Genomic DNA, 26,550 nt, shown 5'->3' with positions numbered 1-26,550 from the left:
ATATTTTCCAATTATGCTTCACAAGATGCAGAAAGTATTACTTGTTATGGAGGATTATGAATGAGATAATTACTGAGAGCCTAATGTACCTGAAGCTACAGTAAAGGACAGAGAAAAGCATTAATAAGTGGTTATTGACTGTTCTTCCTGCTCTTTGTAATAGAAGGCCAGAACAGTAGCAAGGACAAACCTTTCCCCAGTTTGGCTGTGACAGGTTATACACAACAATACCTTTTCTACTTACATGGCCCATCATTAATTCCTATAAGTAAAACCATAGCAGCTTTGATTTAGCACACAGAACACTTTTGCCTCTCCAAACAGCCTTAACAAGAAATGTTTCATATGAAGAGTCAATTGAAAATAGTGGAGATTTAGAAATACACAGGATAAACGTTCCCTCTCTTAAATTATTTCACTGCACGCATTCCTAATGAGCAATCTGCACTTCCAAAGGATCCAGACCAGTGTTCTGTTGGTAAGGCACAGAATGACAAAACACTTTTAAAGATTAAAGGATGCCTCATTACCCCTTTTTGATACTCTGATGAAATAAACGATAACCCAATTATTTCTGAGAAGCAAAGAATGTTTGAGCTCCCATGTTCAGGATTTCAATACAGGTGTGATCAATAGGGGAGATTATAAAATAAAGGACTTCTGAGTGGCTGCAAATCTTTTCTTATTGCAAAGCAGAACATGGTACCACGTGCAAAATTACCTTCAGTGCATTATCTTTTTTTTTCCCTCTTTCCCTTTCAGCTCCCAGTCGTGCTGCATTGAGGATGAAGGCACAGACACTAGAGAAAAGTTCAGCAGCATTTCTAGAAAATGGTAAAGGTCACAAACATTACAGGGGTCAATCTACATGGACTTGCAGTGCCTGAAGGAAGCCCACAAGAAGGATGGGGAGAGACTATTTACAGGAGCCTGGAGAGACAGGACAAGGGGGAATGGCTTCAAACTGATGGATTTAGGTTTAGATTGTATATTAGGAAAAAATTTATTCCCTGGCAGGGTGGGCAGGCCCTGGCACAGGGTGCCCAGAGCAGCTGGGGCTGCCCCTGGATCCCTGGCAGTGCCCAAGGCCAGCTTGGACACTGGGGCTGGGAGCAGCCTGGGACAGTGGAAGGTGTCCCTGCCATGGCAGGGGTGGCACTGGATGAGCTTTAAGGTTCCTTCCAACCCAACCATTCTATGAAACTTCACCCTGGGCTGATCTTCCAGCGTGGGCAGCAGGGCAGGGGATTGTGCCCCTCTGCCCCTCAGCTGAGAGCCCACCTGCAGAGCTGCCCCAGCCTGGCCAGCACAGGAGGGACCTGGAGCTGCTGCAGAGAGCCCAGGGGAGGCACCAGCAGGAGCAGAGGATGGAGCAGCTCTGCTGGCAGGAAAGGCTGGCACAGCTGGCATTGTTCACCGGCACTGCAGAAGCTTTGGGCTGATCTCAGGGTGGCCATTCTACCTGACAAGGAAGCAACCCAAGTGCTGTGGTTTTCTTGTGCTTCTACACTTACTTCATGCCAGAAAGAGCCACAGTTTCCCTAATGAAGCCCCTGCCCTACTGGTTATTGTGGTCTCCCTTAACAGAAATCCCTTCAGCATTCCCTTACACACCTACCAACCTGCTCACATACATCAGTTTTCATCTCAGTGTAGTCAGTTCTCTTTGTTTCACCTCCCTTGCTCCACCAGACCCTGCATAAATTGTATTTTAGACTTTACATTAAATACATTAGGATGGACTGGATGCCTAGTGAAACTGGAAAACAGAGCCTGGTTTAGAGTTGGAAAAGTATCTCTTGTCTTATCCAGTTATTCAGCAAGAATTACAGATGTATTCCTGATTCTGAATAGATGTTGTCTGTGGGAGAAATACTGCCTCAGCCATGCTAAGGTTTTTCTCACTCTGTGTGTGTAAAACACATGCATTTCATCCCCCATTCAAAGCACTGCAATGAACCTACTCTCTCAGGAGTGACCTCCAGCCCGACAGAGCAAAGTTTTGCTTTACTATCCATCACTCTGTCCCCCACAGAGAATTGCCTGCTACAGGATTTGTGCAGAATGCATTTGATTTAGATAGAAACATTTACTGAAAAATCCCTTTAAAATCCAAATATTTGGTTTTGCATCCAGACTGCTCAGTTCCATGCAGTCTTTGGCTTATCAGTGATAGACAGGAGCAAGCAGGTGGTCTTTTGGAAGGGCAAAATTTAGATCAATTACAAAATAATTATGTAATGGAATGATCAGTGCCATTGCTTTCTGCACAGAAAAAGAAGCCTAATGTTTCCTGACAACTTAGTGTTGTCCATTTTCTTTCTTTATTTTTGAGCTATGGTAACTTCACTGGGCTAGCATATTCAACATATTGAATTATACACATATTTCCTATTATATCTCATTTCAGTTATTAATAAATTACATATCTCAATTAGACAGAAACAGCTTTGAGGCAGGAATTGTCTCCTACTCAACAAAATGTATCAAAATTTTAGCCCAAGTTTCTTGATATAAATGGCAGCATTAACAGCTTTCACATTTACTGCTTCTTGGTGCACCAGTCCTCATGGTGAGGGTGCTTTGAGGATATATGCAACATTTTTAAAAATTGCTCAAAAAACAGTTTTACATTGAGATTTCTTTAAAAAACCCCATAGTTTAAATCTGGTCTTACAGACCAAGTAAAATCCTGGTATATGATTTAAATGATTAAAATAACTTCCATTTGTTCATATGAAAACTCAATAAAAAGTCCTTGTACATTTAGAGCACATGCTGTCAGTTCATGTGGGATAGCCAACAGCATAATCAAGACCCATTAATTAGCAGAAATAAATGAACAAGTTGGAAATATTGTGTTGGCACTAAGTCTTGTTTCAGATGATTTTATGTGAAGAAAGAAGTACAAGCATTTTCACTTTGCCTCTGGACACTGAATTTTCTTGTCAGTACGGCAGGACAACACCAGGAATTGCAAAGTGTGCCAGTGGTCTATGTGAAATGCTATAGGCTGAATAATAATTAGAGAACAGGTGGCCTGAAAAACAGGCAATTTAAAATTAAAAAAAAGGAAATAAGACTGAAAAGGGAATAGCAAGATAGCAAGTATGTCAGCAATTCCATTTAGAAACTTTATTCTATAAAAATATGGCAGATTTTTAATAAGATCTCTGAGGTGAGCACTTGGAGATTCTGAGCCTTTTGCATCATGCTTTAATACACAGGTTCATGCTGCACCAATGCTGCTGCCAATTATCCCAAACTAATTGAAAAACAATCATACCATGGCTTTGCCCATTCGTTTTAAAATCCTGACTGCTTGGGTTGGGTGTGCAACATGTCAAAATAAAATGTTAAATAGATCCTTGTGGATATTCTCAGTTCAGTCAGAGAGAAAAAGAGAAGGTTTTCTAACCAGGCAAGAGCCTGGGAGACAGTTGGGAAAGAATGTAAATAATTCTCTAATCTATCTTGTTGTTCACATTGTTTGTAGATATGTTCTGCCACCGTGCATCATTCACTGCACACCAATGGTGTGAGATGTTTTTACTCTAAGACCAATGAAACTAGTCTGCACTATGTTCTCTATAAATAGAGCGGTGCATTTGAAATAAATCAGAGTTCATTCTCTTTGCCTTTGACTTGGAGTCATCTCGTTACCGTCCTGCTCTACAGTGACAGATCCTGATGATGCTTGTGGCACAATGACCTTAGCAAACCGCGGGATGGAAGAGATGTGCTTTGGTTCAGCCCCTCTGTGCCCACCACCGCTTCTGCCCATACCAAAATCCCCTTTTCTCCCTGGCAGCAGTGCCCCTACTGCACACACGTGGTTCCCTCAGCCAAGGAAAGGAGAATTAGCTAATGTGGCTTCTGGATGGAAACCAGCAAACGGCTGGGGCCGCTGAGCTGCTCTGAAATCCCTTTTGCTGGCTGCGCCTGCAGCGCTCTGCTCACCTCCAGTGATGCTCTGCGAGCCAGCCTTTTATTCCAGCACATTCCCGGGCTGGAACAAACCTCAGCTTTGCCTCTGCTCACCAGGGGCTGGGTGGGAAGCAGTTACTGAGCTCAGAGCCCGGAGCAAAGCAAGGGATGTCTTCTGTGGCTCCTAATGATTCCTGCGGTTAATTCAGGAATGCCATTGACAGTCTCCAGGGAGAGCTACACTTACTTTTGCTTAGCTGCTGGCATGACTGCTGTAAAATAAAGGCTTTAAAAGAAATCCTTGCAGGGGAAATTTTACACTAACAGGGAGTCCCCAGGAAAAAGGAAAGTTATGAAGTCCTCTGTATCACTACAGGTGTTCCTCGGGGATCACCGAGAGGCTATTCAAACATATTAATATTTGCCTAAATATCTTTAGGAAAATTATCTGCATTTATTTTACAATTCTACATGCCTCACACATTGCTTGCAAATAATAGCTACCTTTAAACGCTGCCTAAAATATTTATTATAGAAAATTATTTCTGTAATGAAACTGACACTGTAAATTGCCCAACATCAACATCCCTGGCTTTGTCAAAAAAAAAAAAAAAAAACCCCACAACCAAAACCAAAAAGCCAAACACTAAACAAAAGACCCTCAGCTGTGAATTCCTTGGTCTGTTGCGCCACAAACACTATGGCTCCCTTTTTCTTCTTTGACTTTACCAGAATAGGAAGAAAACCCAACTTTTAAAACAGAACTTTCAAGAAACAAGATTTATGCAAACTCATCCTCATTATTTGCACTCAAAAACTTACTTTTCTTGTGATTCCTGTGATTATATATTTATTACATCCTAAAAATACAGTGCTGCCCAGAAGCTACAAAGCCTTTCTCAGGTGTGGCTCAGTTCATGAGCTATCCCCCACTTGAGCTCCACAGCTCTTACTGGAAGCCTAAAGCCACCAAAGGATTTTCTCATTTTAATACAAAATTAAGGTTTTTGTTACATAAATCCATGGCACATTGAGGAATATCCTATCTGGACCTGAGAACAATAAAATTTCCCTTTCACTTTACTGGTTGAAAGACACATCCCAGCACTTTTGGGAAATCACAGCTACCTGAGAGCTCATGGATGAATGGGAAATATGCTTGTCAAGTTCAGCAAGGACAAACTTTTAGCAAAAAACTCCCCTCACAATTGGCACTAATTGGTAGTTAAATTGACAACTGGAACTGAAGCATCCTGACAGCACGAGGGGTGGGCCCTACAGGTAGAAATTGAAAACCGTTTACTGAAGCAATGTTGGAAAGACTAAACAATCATCGAGCATCTCAGAATATCATGGGGAAAGCTCAACTCAATTTTTCATAGTGTCACTTCAGCATTTTGCATGCAGACAACATTTCACTGAGAGGAAGATAATGTTTTCAGATCAATATATTGAAAAGCACACAAGCTTCTAATTCTTTACAAACAAACAAAATGCTCAATATTAGCTGCTCTTTTTTCAGAATACCAGAAATTTTCGTGGCTCTAGAAAAACATGACCAAGAAATTTAAGTGAATAAAGCTAGAGTAACATATACCATCCGTTTTTATTTTAAAAAAAGAAATTTTTAAAAACCACCAATCTCAAAGAGAACAAAACAAAAAATAAAACCAGCATAACCCCTGCCCAACTTTTAATCTATTCTTCACATCATAGACGTTTTCCTACTCCATGAAAGAAAATACAAGCAGCTGAGGAGGTGCCTGGTGTTTTGCAGTTTGGCCCTTTAAGATGCTGGATTCATGAGTAACTGATAAAATGCCTCTTTGAAGTTACTACTAGTCCTGTTCTATAGCTGATGTTCAAGGGATTTAAGTTGTATCTCTGCTTAAATTGTGGTTATATCATGCCCCAGGCTGGAGATGGAGTATGAAAGTGTTCAACTGTATTCAGTAATACTCCCAGAAATATACAGAAATGAGATTTTCAGTGTCTGGAGATATGTCTTGTTTCTTAAATCTTAGAGAAATCAGCATTTTTTTTTTTTTACACTGTAGTAGAAAATGTAGACACCGTTGGGTCAGTCAAACTGTTCTTGCTTAAATTTATGCTTTATATTGAAATTTCTTCTTGTTTTCAGTTAAAAAAGAAACAGATGAAAGTTGTGCAGGCTCAGGAATATTTTTTTAAAACCAAGACTTTTAACAGACTTCTATAAAATGTTGCCTGCTATGTTTATTTTCTTTGCAGTAACATTTAATTACAGAGAGTTTTTCTTAGCTAGTTCTGCTTACTAAGCTGATTGAGACAATGCCAACTGGAGTATTCTGTGCAGTCACCTCTTCCCTTTCAAGCACACAAAAGGCAGGGGGAATTCATATTTTTCATACAGAATACAGTAACAAAATAATTGATACATTTCAGCTTCTGGGAATTTATTAAACTTCAGCAGGAAAATTAGTGTGTAATTATGGTTGCAAAACAACAACAAAAATCTGAGGCTCAGAAGGCAATGTTGACTTTGCAACATTTCAGATAATGAATATTTTATGGCATGAATTTAAATCACAGAAAAACTTACAAGTGTGAATTAGAAAAAAAATGGTAGAATCTAAAATGGTGTTGTGGTTGCTGTTCTGTGAAAACTTTACCAAAGCATTAATGTAGGATTATGCTATATCCTATGAAACATGCCAGGACATTGCTACTCCTACAAGTCACAAGGATTTTTTTCACTCAGGGAAACAGCATTTAATGCATTCCTCAAAATACTGCTAGCTAGTTATATACATTTTTGGTTTGCATCACTTGAGTACAACAGTATTTTCAGGCAGCCATCATAATCACAAGCTCAGGGCAGGAAACAAGTAACATTTTACCATTTCCTGGTGAAGACAGAAAATGCATGTTGGTGAAAAAATCAAGGATTGCACAGAGCATGGATAATGTAGAACATACAGCTCCAAGCAATTTATAAGTGCTCTCTGCATTTCCAGATTTGAGTTTTACAGCAGCTCAGCCTGAAGCACTTGATGTGAGAACAGGATACCTCTCCACTGCTCCTCCTACAGGAAAATTGTTTCTCCTCTACAGCCCTGAACCCAAGCCCCAAACATCAAGGGGAAAATCTCTGGTGCTCCAAACAGCAAAAGTTGCCCAGCTCCCTCATCCCACAAGCCATACCAGAAAATTTGCGTTGAACAGAGTGAAAAGACGCAAACCAGGGAATTCAGAAGCAGTCATGGATGGAAAACCTCCCTGAGCTCCCCACAACCTGGCCATGCTTTCTGAGCCTCACCAATACAGTCTCACTGGTTTCCTCCCATCCAGGATTTTCAGAGCACCTTCTCCAGATGGTGACCAGGCATAGATGTGCCACAGGTGCTGCTTTTCCCTGCCACGCTCACTTCCCAAATCTCTCCTCACAGACAAAACAGGCAATCTATTTTTTTGGGACTGGAAACAGGGAAATCAAAAAAGTCGGAGGGAGATTCTGAGACAACCTGGGAAGTATTGCCAGTGGAGAGGTGTGACACAGACAACCTGAGGGACTGCTGGTGGATTTTTGTGTCTGGACCTAAATTTGGATTCATTTATCAGTAAGCCAGAGAACATAAACACAAAAAAACAACTTTTGTGAACTTCATTGCCTCTTTCGTTCTCTCCACGCTTTGTGAGGTTTAAAAAAGTCAAACAAGTGACACATTCTGCACCGCGGATGGAGCACCCTGGGTGTATGGACAGGCTGGAACAAAAAGCTGGAGAGATGACACAGGAAGGGTGCTGGCACTGCCCAGGCTCCCCAGGGAATGGGCACGGCCCCGAGGCTGACAGAGCTCCAGGAGCGTTTGGACAGCGCTGCCAGGGATGCACAGGAGGATTGCTGGGGGGTCTGGGCTGGGACAGAAGGTGCACTTGGATGATCCTTGTGCATCCCTCCTAAATGAGCACATTCTATAAGTCTAATTAAAAACAACTGCTATTACATTAACTATCCCAGAGTTTTGCTTAAAAACTTCTATTAAACCAGGTCCTAACATGTTTAAAGCATCACGAACAACACATGTTCCATAAAACAGGAGCTGCAGTACCCCAAAAGCAGCTTCCTAATGCTTTTTCACTTTATTACCTATGTCATTGTGAATTCGGAGGCTGTCTCCTTTGAAATAACTGTGGCATTTGCTAGAGCCCAGATTTCACAGCACATCTGCCGTGGTGCTGTAAGAGCATGCAGAGGAGATGGAGAAGATGCAGCAGTGTATAGCAAGTGGAAGTTCTACCTAACTAATCAAGTCCACAGGGACAGCATGCAGTGTCACAAGACATATCACTCTACACTTGAATGAGGTTGTCAGCCACAGGGAGGCTGCTAGCTGCTGACAGCACTGTGCAGGATGGGGAGGCTTCTAAAGGAGACACAGAAGCTTTGCAAAGTATGTACCTGCTTCTGTGGGTGAAGGGGAAAAAAAGGAATGAAGTACGAAAGGGTATTTGCAAATCTGTCACTCGGTATTCTATTGCTGGGAATAAACCCAAACTCATTTGACGTGTGTTGCATGAACACAAAAAGGTTACTTTGCAGGTTTCTCAAAATGCACATATACATTTTTACATGTGCAGATCAAAATAATATGGGACTTACTTTAGTAAGAATGACATAAAGCTATTAGAGAATGTCCAAAGGAGGGACACAGAGCATGAAGCTGTGCCAGGGGATGGTTATGCTGAAAATCAAGGAAAGGTTCTGCTTCCCCCAGAGGGTGCTGGTCCTGCCCAAGCTCCCCAGGGAATGGGCACAGCCCTGAGGCTGCCAGGGATGCACAGGACGGGTTGCTGGGCATCTGGGCAGGGACAGGAGCTGGACTGGATGATCCTGATGGATCCCTTCCAATACAGGATATCCTATTCCATGATTCTATGAAAATATCATGTGGCAAAATAAATGCCATATGAATATAGCCCCAAAACAGTAAGTTAAAACCTAGAATATTTGTGGCTTTTAATAGGAAATCTCATAAATTCAGAAAGGACCTCTTTACAGATGTGTGAACTCGAGTAGAGTTGCTCACTTTGAGCTTGATTCTACCAAACATAATGACAAAAATTGGCATTAAAAGTGCATATTGCTTAAATTCATTCTAAGAGGTTCAAGAATGAAAGCAAAAGATTTGCTCCGGTCCTTTACTGGAGTCATTGAAGTAAGACACCACACTTTAAAAGGTGTTCACATTAATTCCTCCTATTAGTCTCACCCCGGTTTTCTTCATTTATTAGAGCAAATACACTGGGAATGCATTTATTACTCTATATCCATGCAGAACAGCAATGAACAAGCACCTCTGAAGTGTGTGCAGTTGCATTGCAACACTTAAAACTCCAGAGAGGAGACTTTATGTCTGGAAGCTGTTTCCCTGGAAAAAGTGAGGAGTTTAACAAAAGATACTACAGACCTCTGTAATCCTGTCTTGCTAAATTTCCCTGCACTTCACAAACTTTGGTATGAGACCCTTTTAACCAACAGGAGGAAATCACAGACTCTGCATTCAGGCTTTTATTCGCAAAGTGATTTGTGTTCTGTTTGTACCCTATAAAATTAATCTCAGTTTTCAGTTTTATTTTGCTGATAAATTCCATCAATTCCATTAGAACCAAATGCTTCTACTCCGTGCCTTTCCACCCACTAACACAAAAACCATTATTTAAGTATCAGTTCTATTCTCAGCAGGTCTTAAGAGCTGAATTATCAGTGGGTTTTAAAGGTCCATTTGAGAACATAAAACAAATTCTGCTTGTGTGTGCATTGGTCCTGTTTGTGCAAAACTTATTTTTGTATTTATTCTCCAAAGCACCTAATTAAATGTTTGTACAAAACACACATGACTGTGAAAACACCAGGTATACTCTACAACAGTGTATAGACAAAAATTGTAACAAAGATCTGCATAATTATATTTGCTTCTAAAATGTTTTCTTTGAAGCAATTAACCACCAAATAAAAGATTTGTTTGAAGATTATACAAGAACTTTCAACATGTAAAAAGCACATAGCAAACAATACTGACTCTGTAACAGGACAAAAGCACATTTACATCCAGAAAATGCAGCAAAAATGGGGCAGACATTTGATATCACTCTCTCCACAATGTTAAGCCTCTCTGCACTCACTATATCCTGTTTTACTGAGTGTCCTTCACTCAAAGTCTGGCAAAATAGGAAAAAAGAAAATCGAGGTAAGTCATAGGGCAGCAAAAATAGTCAATAAAGTCCCAGAATGAAGGAGATACCCCAGGTGTGCAAATCCTTTGGCAGGGAAAAACCTCAGAAGCTGGAGGAAGAGCGTAAGTGGAAAAGCCGGGAGGAGGAACCAGGTAAGTGCAAATCTACTGCGAGTTCTGAAAAGGTTATTTTTAAATTGCAGTGGATAAGAAACCAATGAGGGTGACAGAGGACAAACCACAGCCCAACTTCATGGAAAAGGAAAGCATTTTGCTTGTGACATTCTGTACACCCTTAAGTTTTGGGAAGGATTGCCAAGTATAATTGAGGGAGTCTCTGCTTTCCAGTCAGGAAGGATTAAGAGCAGCTCTGAAAGCTGTGGAGTACCTCTGCTCCCACTGGCTGCACACAAGCCTGAAAGCACTCTCAATACTCACAAGCCTTAGGAAAGAAAAATAAGTCAGAAATATGGATGATTTTTCTGGAAAGGGAGAAAAAATAGAGAGAAGAATTCCTAAAATATTCTATGTTGTTCTAATGAATAAACCAAAAATTCCTCCCTATGGGAACAAACTTTGCTTCTTGCTCATTTCCGTCTATAACATGCAGTGTTTTAATTATGCAGCAGTCTCAACAAATAGATTGTCACAGCATTTTAGCTAATTCTATTTAAAATGCCAGAAGAAGATGGGATAATGTCTTCCTTGGCTTAGTTTAACCTACCCACTTCTATTCACCAATGACTCAATTCAGGATATTATAACCCCCTAAAAAACCCTTAAAATAGTAGAAATATTTAGACCTGGATATACCCTGAAAATCAAAATACCACAAAGTACAAACCCAGGATTCTCCCCAGCTACTCAAAATAATTGTAAAAGCTCAACTAAAATATTCCAGGAAGAATGGGTTGAATAAAACATTTTAAGATGTGAAATATGCAGTTTGCTGTCTCTGTGAAACTGAAATACATTACCAACCCCAGAGAAACAAATGAGAACAGATACCAAATACCTGATATAAATGTAAATTGACACAGCCCCAAAAGTCCCAGGATAGAAAGCTCATTACACCTTCTGACCCTGAGTCTCACCTGGAAAGTGGCTACACTAGGGAAGATTTGGAAATGCACTTGATCTGTGTTCTCTTCAATAATTGAATAGAGCTATTGACAGTCCCTATATTATACTATATGCTATTCATTTATCCTGGAAATTTCAAGATTACCATGAAATTAACTGTTATCCACAGTTTGTCTAGATTTTTTTTACTCAACCTCAGTAGCCAGCTAGTAAGACAATAATGCACTTGGTTTTTCAGTGGGAATTGAACTTTAGTGATAAACAATTAAGGTATTTCTACCTGCTCACTTCCAAACATGCACATTCTTTTCTAAGAATAATTCTGAGGGTAATTCATCCCTGATGGATACAGATGGCTCATACAAGTGCAAGGCTGATTCACTGACTGGAGGTAACACCCTGAGCTACAGAATAAACTAATGCATGGCAACAAGCAATGCTTTAGGGCAGCAGAAAAGCTGTGACACTGAAAAATATGATAATTTGCTCTGTGTTATCTTCCTAACTTTGACATTCAATTACAAAATCCGTGGCAATAATGTTTTTCCATATGTGTACATAGACCTCCATATAAACTAGGACCTCATAATTTACTGTACAGTCCCCACTTTCCTTTTTGGTTCTTGTTTTTTAAAAATCCTCAGAGCATAAACACCTTGATTCATCAGACTGGAGATAGAAAATTACCTATAAGGTGTAACAACCTTTAGGAATGCACAGGACCATATTGCAAAGAGCTGCTTTGGCAAAATTCTTCAGCTGACAGAGGTGAGGAGTGGTGACTAATGATACAAAAGAAAGGATGTGAACATGCTTGTGGGGCTTTTTGACAAATGGAATATGCATATTTTTGTTGGAAATAGCAGGTTAGCTAACTAGGAAATCATGTCCTTACAGTCAGGTGCATTTAAAGCACAAATCTATGGATATTAGAGAACTATTTTGGAATCACAAAGCACCTGTCTGAAATTCCTTAGAAGAGTCTGAATGACTGAGGACCTTCTCATGTCATACATTTATACATTCAGAGAAAAAAAACCCCAAATCTTGCCTTACCCGGCCAACTAGGATTGGTTCAGGTCCAGAAAATTCTTCCAATACAAACATTTGATTCCAAACCCAGCCTCTCTTGGAACGGTGCAAAATTCTTTGTTCTTCATTTAGCCTTTTTAGTCCTGTACTGGATCCACTTGGTAGTACTTGAGATTGATTCATTGGAGCCATATAAATGGAAGGAAGGACAGTAATCCATAATATTATTAATGGAGTCCACGTATCCATAAGCATCTCCGTTAGTCTTTCTGGCATTGTACCACAAGCTATGCAAATCACCACAGAAATGAAATTATTATTTTGCTTTCCTCCAGACTGTAGCAATCCAATTCATCACGCAGTACAGAACATTTACTTACAGCTCCTCCATGTGTTTACAGCACAGTCAATGTAAAAATAGCTTAGATGAGAAAAACATGATCCATTGAGTGTTCCAGTCATTAAAGATTCCTGGTGGGGGAAAGAAAAAAAGAAAGTTCAAATCACTGACTAAAGAGCTTAGGAAAGCATTCTGAAACATCTTACTTACTTTTACATCATAAATAAGCCATGTTAGGGTTTAAATTTGTAGTTCATAATATTATTGCATAGTTAAATTGATTCTGTGTATTCTTTCATTGCCTGAAACACCGAGAGAAGACCCAGATAAATGATTACACGCACTTAGAATTGGACGGGGTTTGCAGCAATCTGGTCTAGTGGAAGGTGTCCCTGCCAGTGGCAGGGAGATGGAAATGGAGGATCTTGAAGGTCCCTCCCAACCCAGACCGTTCTGGGATCTTGCAGTTCATCTGAGGGTCTGAAGCAGCTGCCAACCTTGTCACTACCCTGCACTGCTAATGTGGTCAACTACAAACACATATTCTGTCATATAAGCAAATCAAAATAATGTTCTTTCATTCTTATGCTCCTTTCCTCCACAAGAAAAAAAAATAACTCCTGAGTGTACAAGGCTCCAGCAGCCCATTGTCTGTTCAGCCATCACCTCTCTGCAGCAGCACCACTGCCCAGCAAACCCTTCACAGCCCAGCAGAAATAGCACTACTAAATCCTCTGTGAAATCCATGATTCCCAAACCAGACCACTACCAGGACCTGAAGAAACTCATTTATGCCCATCTGCACTACAGGTGTCACTGTCTCTCCTTCACTTTCAGAGAAAGCACACAGTCGTGTTTCATTTCAAAGACATTTTCCTAGATGGACACTTGGGAGCATTTTGTCTTTCTTTCCTTGCCCACCCTTTGATGTACTAAAAGGTCACACCACGTTTCATCTCAGAGTAAATATTCCTTGAAACGGAAAGGCAAGTTAACATAGCAGGGTTGGTGCCAGAGGGATGGGCAAACCCAGAAATGCAGCCATGGATCACATGGAAAACTAGATGGGATGTGGCTCAGAGAGACAGGCTGCATTACAGGGTTATGGAATTGCCTGAAAAGAGTCTTGATCCATTTTCTTTGATTCACATCCAAACAATCTCAGGAGAAACCACTACATACAAGAGAGTAGGAACATCTGATATTCTTAAGCTTACACTGTGTTTTAGGCTTGTTTTCTTCTACTTTAAGATTAATCCCTAGTGTTGCATGTTTATGAAAGTCTTGAGAGCTTAGTTGTTTGTTTTTGTTTTTTTTGGGGGGTAGGGGAGGTAGGGGTGGTTTACTGTTCTTTTTTAAGGTTCATACACATGGCATAAGACATGCAAAACACCTTTTACATGACCAGTAAAAGTCAGCTGTTCTTTTAAAAGCAAACAATGTAGAAAGTATTTTTTAAACTTCAGTAATTGCCAAAGCAACTGTGAAATCTGTTGCATGAAAACCTGAAACAGTGAGAAACTTGTCTTGTTAGAAGGGGAGAGAAGCTGCTACCAAAGCGAAACTCAATCTCTCAAGCATCATGGAAGAATGGTGAGCTAATAGTGCAGTGCTTTGACAATGCATCCAGAATGAGGGGAATATCCATTACAGAAGAACCTGGAGCTTTATAGGCCTCAGTGCCAGCTGGGGTGGAAATAACAGAATCAGAGAATACAGCAAGCTCCTGTGAGGAAGTTTTGGGCAAAATGTGAGAGAAGTGAGAGGCTTTGAATGTCCTGACATTCTCTCGGTCCCAGAAGAGGAAGAGGAGCAAACAGTCTAATGATGGGATGCATCACTCACACTCTGAAAAGCCTCTTCAGTCCAGGGAATTAAATGGAGTTTACTGCTGCTGCTTTCTGGCACATGTTAAATAGAGATTTCCAGGGAAATGTTTGGAGGTAGAAGGTATTGAAAGAGAGAAACAGCCAAATTTCAGTCAAAATGATTGGCTTTGCTCTAATGGGATCCTCTTTATATCTGACTGGATGAGTGGGTGCCTGTGCCTGCCAGGACACAGATTTTTTTGATTTCTTCAATGGAGCAAGAGTCAAAACACAGGTGAAATAGAACCACTGTAAAATGAAGCAAGAGACGTCATCTTCAACCAACACCCAGGATTAAATTCAAAATGGGGGAGCAGAAATCTGAAAGCACAACTTAAGGGTCTTTTTTAGCACTTGAACAGAGCAAGATGAAATGTACTCCTCTTTTTAGAGTGACTGTTTCTGGGTGAAAAACCACTTTGTATATAAACCCCAAAAACCCCTCAGAGAAAAGGACCCAAGCGGGCATGACTGACTTCCTGACACTTCCAGCCCAAGTTAATATAGTTCTTCTTATCAACAGGACCAAATAACAATGAAACACTTCCTTTCATATTCAAGAAGCTTTTTGAAAACAATTCCTAATTAATCTCTACAGCCTGCCTTCTAAAAGAAATGAAATAAATGAGATAAAACAATATGACGCTCCCAGAACCATTTTTGGTTGAAGAAAGAACAGGATATTTGGTTTTCACACTGCCACTCTCAATCCTTAGAAAGCATTAAGTTCATTTCAGTGCATCCCTCCTCGGTTCCTCCCCCAGACTTCCTGCTTGTTACTCTTCATTTACTCCAATCAAATTGAGGCCCTCTCCACTCACACTAATACAGAAGATTCACTGTGACTGGGCTGTCCTCATGGTAGCTGTGTGTTCAGCAATACCTTAAGGCAAACGAGTCCAAAGCACATCAGAAATATTAGCAATGCCCACACGGTGCCATGAAACCCCCCTCAGTGAAACAGCCCTGTGAGGAGCACAGTTACACAAGCTCAGAGCACACAAAGCTGGGAGATTCTGAGCACTGGCAGCAGAGTTGGGCAGTGCAGGAAAAAGGGAAAAAACCCAATGGGACTTTGGCATGTCCCAGTCCTGCAGAAGGATGTGACCAGTGTGGAACCATCGAGCTGGATAAAGTTCTCCACAGCTCAACCTGGACTTTGGGAGCCTTGTAAGAGTTATTTGAGAAGGGACTCTCATTCAGGCTCTATCAGTGACTCAGGGCATATGCTTTATGCAATGCATGGGGGTGGGATTGCCCCCAGATTTCTTTACCAAACATGGAAATTACTTTTCTGCCCCATTCCTGGGAGAAGAACACCATGTATGTGGCTGGGAGCTGAGGGAAGGCATTTTAAATATGAGGCCCAGGATTTACACATTGGCCAATAGGAAAATTGAGAAGTGCCTAGCAATCAAATTGCAATCCTCTGGGTTAGATGTGTAGGAGGGGATGACAGGGCTCTTGAAGCAGACTATGATAACATTAAAAGCCATATGTAAAGGTAGACTTGGAAATCAAGGAAGACCAGAAGGTGAGGCACAGTAGCACTTTCCCTTCTTATGTTATGCCGTGGTCTACAGCAGTGGTGAGTATGGAATGACAGCAAAATTATTCCAGTGAAGCCAGAATTACTTTTTTCTAAGCAACAAAAAGAAGAGAAGCATGTGGCCCTTCAAGAGTGTATTTCACAGAATCATGGAAACACAGAATGGTTTGGGTTGGAAGGTACCTTAGAGCTCATCCAGTGCCACCCCTGCCATGGCAGGGACACCTTCCACTGTCCCAGGCTGCTCCCAGCCCCAGTGTCCAGCCTGGCCTTGGGCACTGCCAGGGATCCAGGGGCAGCCCCAGCTGCTCTGGGCACCCTGTGCCAGGGCCTGCCCACCCTGCCAGGGAACAATTCCTAATTCCCCATATCCCATCCAGCCCTGCCCTCTGGCACTGGCAGCCATTCCCTGGGTCCTGTCCCTCCAGCCCTTGGCAATTGTCTCTCTCCATCTTTCCTGCAGCTCCTTCAGGCCCTGCAAGGCCACACTGAGCTCAGCCCAAAGCTTCTGCAGTGCAGGTGAGCAATGCCAGCTGTGCCAGCCTTTCCTGCCAGCAGAGCTGCTCCATCCCTCTCACTTACAAGAGAACTGTGGTTTTTAATTTGCCATTAAAGCAGAACAAAAGTAAATTCCATCAGAAAAGAACTATCAAAACACCATATCCAACAAATAAGTATGTCATCCTTGCCTGCATAACTCAGCTCCATACTCATCCTGTTTCCAGTACATATCTATTAAATTTTACCTGAACTTGATCTAAATCACCTTGGATAAGGCAGCAGGCTCATATTTTCCTTTGCAAAGGAATGAATACTTCTTGCCATAAATAATAATGCTTATTCCTCAGAGGATTATTCGTTTGTGTAAAGATTACTCACTTACTCACAAAACAGTCAAATTAAGAGGCAGTTCTCCACCTAAGAGCAAGATGAAGAGGGAGTGAGGCTGTAATCAGCCACGCTGCCATGGCAGTAGCTCAGATCCTGCTCACAGTGCCCACTGCAAAGTGCCACTTGCATGCCCTGGCTGGGCTCTCCTGCCTCTTATCTGCCAGCAGAACTGCGTGCAGTCACTCCCTAACCCAGTTCTGTCAAAATGATCTTGTTAACTTAAACGCCTTTAATAGTAAGGTGTTTTTAAAACCAAATCATTTTGACAGAGCTGGGCTACACCACTGCTCATGCTATAATCCCACCAAGAGCAATTTTCATTTAAGAGGCTCTTACCCCCTGCCAGCCCCCACAACATGCAAGCTACACATTCCCAACAATTGGTCTCCATTCCCATTCCTTCTCCACTGCAGTTTACTGTCCCTACAGTTGTGCTATTTGCAATCAACACTGCAAGACAGGCCAATGAAATGTGGGTTAACAAACACAATTTGCAACAAAATCTTGTTCCAAAAAGTCTTTTCCCTCAAGACTCTAACCCAGATCATTGCAGAACTAAAGAACCCATCAACTATAGGACATCAACAGGAAGTTTTGAGAACTGTGCTGACAAAAAGCACATGAAGTTTCACTATGTACTTCAGAAAGCAGAGAAATAGTTGAATCAACAAAATTGAATGGAGGAAAACTTTTGGAGAAGAGGAGAAACAGGCAATTAGGGAAGGAAAACTACTTAAATAAATGTCTAATGGACTCCTGCTCTCCAGTCATGGTAACCTGCCGTGGTTTTATTCATGGATGCTGGCAGGTTTTAGGGACAGAAACCTCTCCCCGAGATGTGCTGGTCTGAGAGCAGGCTCCATCAGGAGGGAACTCCTGTGGGTCAGCACAGCCCAGTGCCCTGGAGAGGGGCTGGACATGCACAGAGCCAGCAGCCACACTCCAGCCAGGCATGGCCCAGGCACTGCTGCAAACCAGAATGACCCCGGGTAGCTGCAGCAGATTTCACTAACAGTGATTTTAAGGGACTGTTACGTCACCTGGAGTTAGCTGTAACACAGAAAAGCATTAAAGCATTATCCACACATCCTTTCCCTCGGCCACGCACCTGAAATTGCACAAGGGAGGGAAATGAGCTGGGAAATGTTACAACCAAATCCTTGGTGCTGTCAGAGCTTCCTGCCAATCCAAGTGCAAATCCATTGTCCGAGTTCATTTTGATGTACTACTCGTGGCAATTTACTTATGGCTGCCTGGGAAATCAAAAGCAGATTCCTAAAGCATTATTTATTTCAGCAGCAATGGCAACAGGAACCACCTTTCTCCTGCTTCTGTCTTAGGTGTTCTGCCCTACCCACACAATGGAGTAATTCAGTGAGCAAAGATATGTCACTTTATCTTTTTAAGCTTAGTCATACTCTGCTACGCTTTAAAGACTTCTGCACAGTTCTTTAGGTTATTAAATGAGTTCCTGAGCTTGTGTCAAATGCTAAAGGACTGGTTTAGGCACACTGTTAACCTCTGCATCAGATGTAGCTGAGGGAATCCATGCACTGGGAAAATATGGACATGCAGCTACAGAAACGCAACAGTTTCTTCAACACTTAGAGCTCTAATAATTACTGAAGGATTTATTAATCTATCTAGAAGATTAGCATTACCAAAAGCAGGTTACTTCTGTTTTAGGGGGTCTGTTACAGAGGCAGACAGAAGGAAGGTTTAGAAAAAGCTTTTCTAAGATAAATTCCTCTGCCTTCTTTCCCTTACTTGGCTGCTTTAACTGGGAAACATCATAACTTGGCGTTCTGGAGTGGAGATGAGGCTGGTTTAGGATATAGGTCCTTATCTGTCACTGCCTCACTGAGGCTTTGGGACAGAGAGAAAATGACAACATCCATCACACTGAAATATATCTCCATTATTATTATTATAATAAATTAGTTGTTATTCTGTGCCTGCTTAACATGGTACTTTATCATCTCTACAAAATCTGTTCTATGTGACTAGCTAAATATTTTTTTATATAATTTTTGACAAATATTTACTATCAGGTAATTCTTTCTTAAAAAAACCAAACCACAAAAGAGTACCTTGACCCAGTGATATGCTTTTTGTACAGCTCGTCTTTGTATCAATAGAATTTATTTTTGTTACTCTTCGATAGTAAAATCAATATGGGGCAACTTTAAAGCTGTCAAGGCTCAGATTTTTTTCTATATAAAGCTGTCAATCTTTCCAGAAGCAGCCACTACTTTATGGAACCAGAATGCTTTTAAAGAAACACACCAAGGGTGTTGTCAGAACCTTCAAACTATTTTTATTCCTTATTATTCCTTTCTCTGTGCAGTGCTCTGGACTTCCAGTGTGCTACAGATGTTCAGGTACAGGACAAAGAGACAGCATGTGCTACAAAGTTTGCAGCTGAAGGTGAAATTTCCACCCTAATGAAATAAGTGTTTAAAATATTTTAAGGTCATTTTGGTTTTGGTTGGTTGGGTTGGTTTTTTGTTTGATTGGGTTGGGGTTTTTTTGTGCGTGAATTTTTATTTCCATGACAGCTGATACTAAAGCCATAGGTATTAAAATGGCAATACAGCTATTTTAGCTCTACAGAGCTAAAAGGAAATTGCAACCTTCCCTTTCAACTTCTTATACTAAGGCAAAAAGAAAGGTTTGGGTTTCTGGGAGTCAGACACTCCACTGCTGTGTGTCAGAGCATCATCGCGTGATGCAGGTGCAAAACGGAGAGGAGAGATAAACAAGGCTTCCACAGTGGTCCAAAAAACTTAAACAGAAGAAAAACAGCTGCATCAGCACTGTTTTCACCCTATAGCAAGAGGCAGAAGCGATCTGAAGTAATTTTTGTTCTCTGCAGTCCAGCGATTAAAGCGGCTTTGCCGTGCCCGAAGCAGCGGCGCGTTGCACAGAACGCACCCCTGGGCCGGGGCAGCCGCAGCCGGCGCAGCCTCGCTCCCTCCTCGGAAGGCGAATGCCACCCTTTGGGACCTCCAGCACTGCCGCGAGAGAAGGGACAAAAGGCAACTTGTGCTCAACATGCAGAGCTCCTGAACAGGCAAACAGATTGGCCTGAGACTGAGAATGGGTTTATCGGGAGACTTTCTGCACCTGGGATGTGCTTATCCTGTACTTCCTGAAAAAAAATCTTTAAATATTAATGGGGGACATAAATATCTTGCTTTCTGGGCTTCTTTCTCAGCGTTTGTTTTTTTTTTTAATACATAAATATGTACAACGGAACTTTCATATCCTTGTTTAACGAATATTGTGTATTCTCTACAGAATTAAACAAAATATAATACTTAAAGAAAAACCCACATGTTTTCCTGACATGTATTCTGATTAAACTAAGATTTTAAATTATGACTGGATATCATGACTTAGTGAAAGCTACATAAACTCTCCAGCCATATGCATGAGCGCGTGTGTGTATTAAAAAAAAATCTTTAAAGAGGAAAACTCTGAACATACTTGGACTTGTCTAACTGCATACAGTATGGCTTCAGGAAACCTCAAATCTCTGCTGAGATATGTGAAATTAGAAGTGAAGGATTCTAATTTTGCATTACTGAATTTGATGGGACTTCTACCGTCAATCTAGATGAGTTGTTTGGAAAGAATTAGGACTCTCCAATGTTAAACTTATTTCTTCTGGAGTTGCCAAGCTGAGATTTTGTGGGATTTCCCCCCCACCTCAGTCATTTGTTTTCATTTAACTTTTGGAAACACACAGAAATAAAGGTCAGAGACCAGAATGGACATGATCTAAACTTCAGTGACATTAAGTTTTGATACTCTGTTACTTAAAGTCAATCATAGCTTTTACATTTAATCCATAAAAGAGATTCACATCTGAAGTGTTGTAAAATTCAATTAGAGAATTGCACTTCCTCTTGAGAGCATGCGCTCCATTTGCTGTTGTATTTAGGGCTCTGAAATAATATATATGTAGAAACATGTATAAGTTTTATATTTATATGTTTATAAAACATAAAATATGTGCATATGATTCTGACCATCAGTGACTGCAAAGGAAATGGCTGTAAATGGGAGTTGTGAAACGAGGCTGAGCATTGCTTCCCTGGAAAAAGCCACTTTGGGTGAATGTACACGAAAGCTGAAACTGTGAACTAGGGACTGCCAAGACTGTTTTCATAATGTTTTGAACTTCTATAGCTGTTGCGAAGACACACTGAGAAACGCCTCTGTGAGCTTCTCTAGGGCTGGGGCACCACAGGATACGGGAGACACTTCCCATGGGAGACATTGCTCATCTCAAATCAGAGCCAGGGTGCTCGTCATTCTCATGATGAATAATTTCAAATGATTTCCACAAGACACATCATGATCAACACCTTGGCAGATCAATTCTGTGAGTGCTGTCACTGCAACCTACCCATGGATAAAGGCCACTCTCATGGCTGAGGCAGGTGGAAATCAGTTTTTTATAGTGTCTGACTCCAGGTAAAAGACTATCTGTTGGTAACTGAACTGGTTCACAGATAAATCTTTCCTTTTCAGCTTGCACTTGCTGCTCCAGGTAACCATTAGTACCCAATGTATTTTGGGAACAAAATCTTATTTATGCAGTTGAAATGCCACTGAGTTGATGTTATTTACATGGTTGACAAAATGAGAAACATGCTGGACAGATTCTAGAACAAAGGAGAGGAAAATAAATGTGTGTATATATATAGACACATTTGTAATCTCAAATTGGACTTTATTTTGTTCTCTGTCTGTCTACTGCTCAAAGGGCTATGTTCAGAAAGCTCTGAAGTGAGCCACCTTTTCTATGGCAACAACACTAAGAAAAATGTTGAGTTTCCATGATCTAATTTAATTCTATTGATGTGATCTTATGGTAGCAATGATGCTTAAAATGCTTCAAGCTGAAATTGCCGTAGCATTTGCCTCCCACTGAAAGAATTTAGGTTTTATTATTTTATACTCATAGATGAAAGACTCTTATGATACCACTTTAGTGCATACTACAAGCATACAATTGTATTAATAGTAGGTCAGGCTTTAATAATATCAAAATGGAAAAGGAATACTGCTGAGATATGGTAGATATGGGGGATTTATAAAAAGACCTGCATGAGCAGTTGCTTTCTGTCACAAAACATGCACAATCATCACTTGGAAATACACAGCTCCAAGAAATTACAGGACACGTTCACATCCCTACTTGTCCATAACCTCAGAAATCAGTATTTCTCTCTCTTTAACATCCCTCAGGTTTTGGAAATCAAATCATCTGTGTGTACCAAGAGTCAAGTGGAAGGGGTCCAGGCCCCTGTTTTCAATAAACATCCAGAGAAGTCCCAGCTAAAGTCTATGGGAATGGTGTTCCTAAGCAAAGATTCAAAAGATGAAATCTGCAACTCTGTGAGAGGAAATAGAAAGGAAAGTATCTTCAGGGACTAACAGACCTAAATTTATGTCCATGGCTGACTGTGAGTTCTCCCTTGAAATGGTTCTACATGCTGAAGAAAGGAGAAGGATATTTTTTTCAGAGAAGACAATGAATCATATGTTAACAGTGGTGCAAATAAAGTGCCCGGGGATTGATTAAATTGATTTGATAAAGGTGCAATGTTATTGGAAAAATCCCGAGGCTCAGAAATGACAAAAATTTAAAAGATAACAAATTTTGCAAGAAAGTGAATTTAAATCTGGTTGTGGGACTACTTCCCCCTTTACAACGCTTTTTTTGGACCTCAGTAGCAGGAGCTGATGGGAATGACTAAATAACATTCAAAAAGCACCGAGAGACTTCATCTAAGGAGGATTCTACTTCACCTTGCAGAGATTAGAACTTGGTTCAGTTTTAAAGAAAGGCATAAAAGGAGTAGCTGTCATATACAGCCATACTTCTTATTAAAACCAACTGCATTTGTTAAGCAGGCATACGGAGTGTTATTGATTTTTTAATATTGAAGAAAATGTCCAAAGTTAGTTTCTTGGCTAGCAGCCTGCCCAGTTAACAAATTGCTCACCTGGATAATTTAAGAACCAACTTACATGAAATGCCTTAATCTCCAAGGGCACTGAAGGCCCTCAGCTTACAACTAAGCATGGAAATCAAAGTCCTCCACAGCCAGGATGCAAGTTTGGAAAAAGAAGGGAGTTAATAAATAGCTTAGGAGGAAGCTACCAGAAAGCTGTTCTCCTTCTGTAAGCACTGAGGGGGGAAAATAAGGCTTAAAGGATGAAAATATCATGTAATAATCACTTGCCTTCCTAGGGTTCTTCTGTCACAACCATCCATACATTTAGACTGGGAGGTAACACCACAGAGAGCTTTTGGGTTCCGATGGTATCAGATTTTTTGGGTGTGAAATTTGCTCATTTCACGGCTATGCCAAATACTAACTTCTTCCAGAAGATTCATCATCTTGGTTAAGACAGGTAAAATGTACATGAGAGTCATTTTCCACTCCTCTGATTTTTTTTTTTATTATATACTTATATACACTGAGAAGCCTATTGTGAAGTCTCCACTTGTTCACAGCAGTCTAGTATTGAACAGAGAGGGGAAATATCACTCATACAAGAGCACTGCATATTTCCCCTTATCCTTGTTGCAGAGAAACTCTTGAAGAATTTCCAAAAGAGGATGAATGAAGTTAAGAGGCTTCTTTATCCATAGCTTTGGTAGTTATCAGCTCTATTCTTTAATTGAAGCTGAAGTGAGCAGCTGCTGAATTCCCTGCTGTTAAGCTCTGACAGGTTACATTTGAAACAATAAACAGTGGTCGCTATTTGAGTTCTTGCCCTCAGCACCTCCCAAAAAACACCTGTCCGCGATACCCAGCGCCACGACGGGCGAGCCGTCTATGCGCTCAAGTTGGCTGTTCCCAGGTGTCAGCCTTTATAAAAGCTGGATGAGTGTTTCTTCCCCCCTCAGAGAAAAGAGACAGACTCGTGTGCACGAAACAGAGAGTGTTTGTGCCTGTCTGAAAGGGAGGAGAGCCGGGGTACAGTTTGATACCTGTTGGCAACGCCAGCGGGTCTGCGCAGCGCCGTTAAATGCCAGGTTGGATTGATTCCACTCTGTTTAGTCTGCTACGAAACGCAAACTGTTTGAATTGAGACAAATTCAAGACACGACTGAACGGCAACGAACCGCCAAGAAACTCCTGCCTGTGCTAAGTGGTGTCACCTTCATGGCGGCAGGCAGAGCAAGTAAGGATTTGAATTAAACTCTTCTATGTTAGCCACCCAGGAGCTGCCACAGGCTCCTGTGCTGAAGCCTTGCAGCGCCTCCCAGGCAAGCCCGGCGCTGCTGCTGCCGAGCAGGGATGCTGGCTGGCGGCTCGGGGCTCCGACTGGGATGCTGCCAGCCAGCAGAGACCGGAGCCAAGCAGAATAGAAGGATGTGTTCCTCCTCTGCCTTCCTCAAAGAGAAGACGAAGCGTTTAGTGGCACAGCAGCTTCAGGGGGCTGCAGGCTCCTGCGTTTCTGCTCTGGGAGCCTTGGCAGCCAGCCAGCGGCTGGGGCTAAGGGCCTTTCTCCCTCTCCCAAGTTTCAGCTGGGTGCATCCCCTGTTTCGTCAGCCAAAGGATGGGAAGGAAAACAACCTGTGGGACAGGGATGACTCCTGGCTAGTTATGGCTACAGATTCATTCCCATCGCAGCTTTCAAGAGCAGTGTTTCTCTCAAAGTAGGAAAGGAAGCTATGAAGCCATTCCTATTTATTTACTTACTTAGGGGGTGCAAAGCTCTGTGGTGAGGGAAGGCGATAATAAATCGGGGGGATTTCCCCCCCTCAAGGTTCTTCCAGCCTCCTCCTCCCTCATTTACATATCTGGCTGGTGGGTGATTTTTATTCTCAGCACGAAAACGGCAATCTATTTCAATGCATGAATGCAGCCCTGCATCTATTCAACACAGTGAAATAGCCCAGAGACGTACTGTACTAAATAAGAAAACAAGGAGAAGAAACGGGTTCTCCAGCCTTAGAAGCAAGCCTCTGTGATCCAAAGTCCTCCTGATTCTTTAAAGGAGGGTTGTAGAAGGGAAGGAAAAATAAACCTCCCCCCAAAAAAACACCAACAAGCGGGAAGACAAATACAATTACCACCACTTCTTCTCCCGAGAGAATAATAATGATAATAAAAAATGTTAACAAGCACCCCACATTTATATTATCGGCAATTTGGAAACATCCGAGTTAATGAGGGACCCCCGTTCAGTCTAATACCGCACCTAGGGACGAGGAAGGCGCTCGCCCAGCGCGCCTTGCACGCACACAGAGCCCAGGTCAGCCAGAAACCCACGGAGCGAGAGCCTCTGCCAGGCAGCCAGCCACAAATTGTCTGAATAAAATGAATACTCACTCTTCCAAGGAGCAAGGGAGCCGCTCGCCCACAGCCACTTCACGCGCGGATTGAAAGGGTGAGGTAAAAAGCCATCAGGCGCTCCCTGGGAACAGGCAGGGTGCTCCCGATTTTCTTCTCACGCTTTCCGGGGCTGCCGGTGCTGGCGGAGCCGCTGGTTGCTGGGCTTCCCGGCTCTCTGTGCCTGCATGCTGGCGTGCAGTTATTAATTTCTCCCTTCGCACGAGCCAGCGGCAGCCGCACGTCTCCAGGAAAGCAGGGATATTCCAAATAAATCCGCTAATTCCGGGGCTGAGCGCGCTGCCGTGCCTGCCTGCCGAACGTAACTGTGAAGCGATGTGGAAAAGTGAGCCGGGAGCCTCCCCTGACAGCTCTTATTGGGCTGATCTCGGAGGCAGGTCTAGCGCTGGGAAATTGGTGGAAGCACTTTGGGGTGGTGGTTTTCCCCCTCCCTCCGCTGCCCGCCTTCCCCCCGGCAGGCACACAACTTTTCCAGGGGCGGCGGCGCCGCTCGCTCCCCGCGCTCCTGCCGGGCGCCCGGGCCGCCAACTCCGCGCCGGGGCATCTCCTCCGGCCGGCGGGAGCGACGGAGGGAGGGATGCGGGCAGGGAGGGAGGGATGCGGGCAGGGAGGGAGGGCGAGCGGGGGTGGGCACCGGGCGGACCCGGGCCGGGGGGGTCGGGCCCGGAGCGGGGCCACCGGGGACGCGCCCGCCGGGGCTGGGAAGTGCCCGGAGCGTCGGCGAGGAGGAGCCCCCTTCCCCCTCCCTGCCCCGTCCTTTGGGGTGACGCCCGCCGGGAGAGGGATGCGGCTGGATGCGGCAGCACCCCGACGGGCCGCGGGCAGCCGCTCGGCTCCGTGCGACAGCGCTGCGGGCGGGCAGGGCCCTGGGGACAGGGAGGGCATCCTTGAAAAGCGCTTTTCCCAACACGCCCCGGGGAGCTGCGGGCGGTTCGAGGTTCTCCGCAGCCTCGGTGGCCTCGGGCGCTGCGCGGAGCAGCCCCCGGGCAGCGCCAGGCGAGCTCCGCGCCGCGGGAGCTGCACGGAGGCAGCACCGCGCAGGAAATCCTCGACCCCCGCCCCGTCCCCGAATCCTCTTTGTGACCCACAGCGCCGGCATCCCGCCCAGCCCCGGCTGCTGGAGCGCTGCGTGCAGCCTCCGGGAGCGCAGCACTGGGCATCGCCACCTGCCTTTGGCTTTACGGAGCTGGAGGGGGCTCGTCCCGTCCGAGGCACACCAACAGCAGGGCCAGCAGCCCGCGAGGGACAGGCCACTGCCATC

The 26,550-nt window shown here is 42.9% G+C and overlaps 1 protein-coding gene across 4 annotated transcripts in view; it reads right to left on the bottom strand.

Moving 5' to 3' along the window:
* Positions 1-25,803, bottom strand: part of CDH8 (cadherin 8) — a 152,794-nt gene extending 126,991 nt beyond the window's left edge. For 2 of the 4 annotated variants that reach the window (XM_068202508.1, XM_068202509.1), the window contains exons 1-2: positions 25,269-25,803; positions 12,282-12,728 (exon numbers count right to left, since the gene is read on the bottom strand). In XM_068202508.1, coding sequence (XP_068058609.1) covers positions 12,282-12,533 — 252 coding nt within the window. In that variant the 5' untranslated portion in view covers positions 12,534-12,728; positions 25,269-25,803. The remainder of the gene's footprint in view (positions 1-12,281; positions 12,729-25,268) is intronic. The other 2 variants (XR_011003279.1, XM_068202507.1) reach the window with 2 other exon arrangements.
* Between the last annotated feature and the right edge of the window lie 747 nt (positions 25,804-26,550).

Source organism: Anomalospiza imberbis, chromosome 12 (genome assembly GCF_031753505.1).
Source record: "Anomalospiza imberbis isolate Cuckoo-Finch-1a 21T00152 chromosome 12, ASM3175350v1, whole genome shotgun sequence".
Lineage (NCBI taxonomy): Eukaryota > Metazoa > Chordata > Aves > Passeriformes > Viduidae > Anomalospiza > Anomalospiza imberbis.
This window is presented reverse-complemented; position numbering and strand designations above follow the sequence as displayed.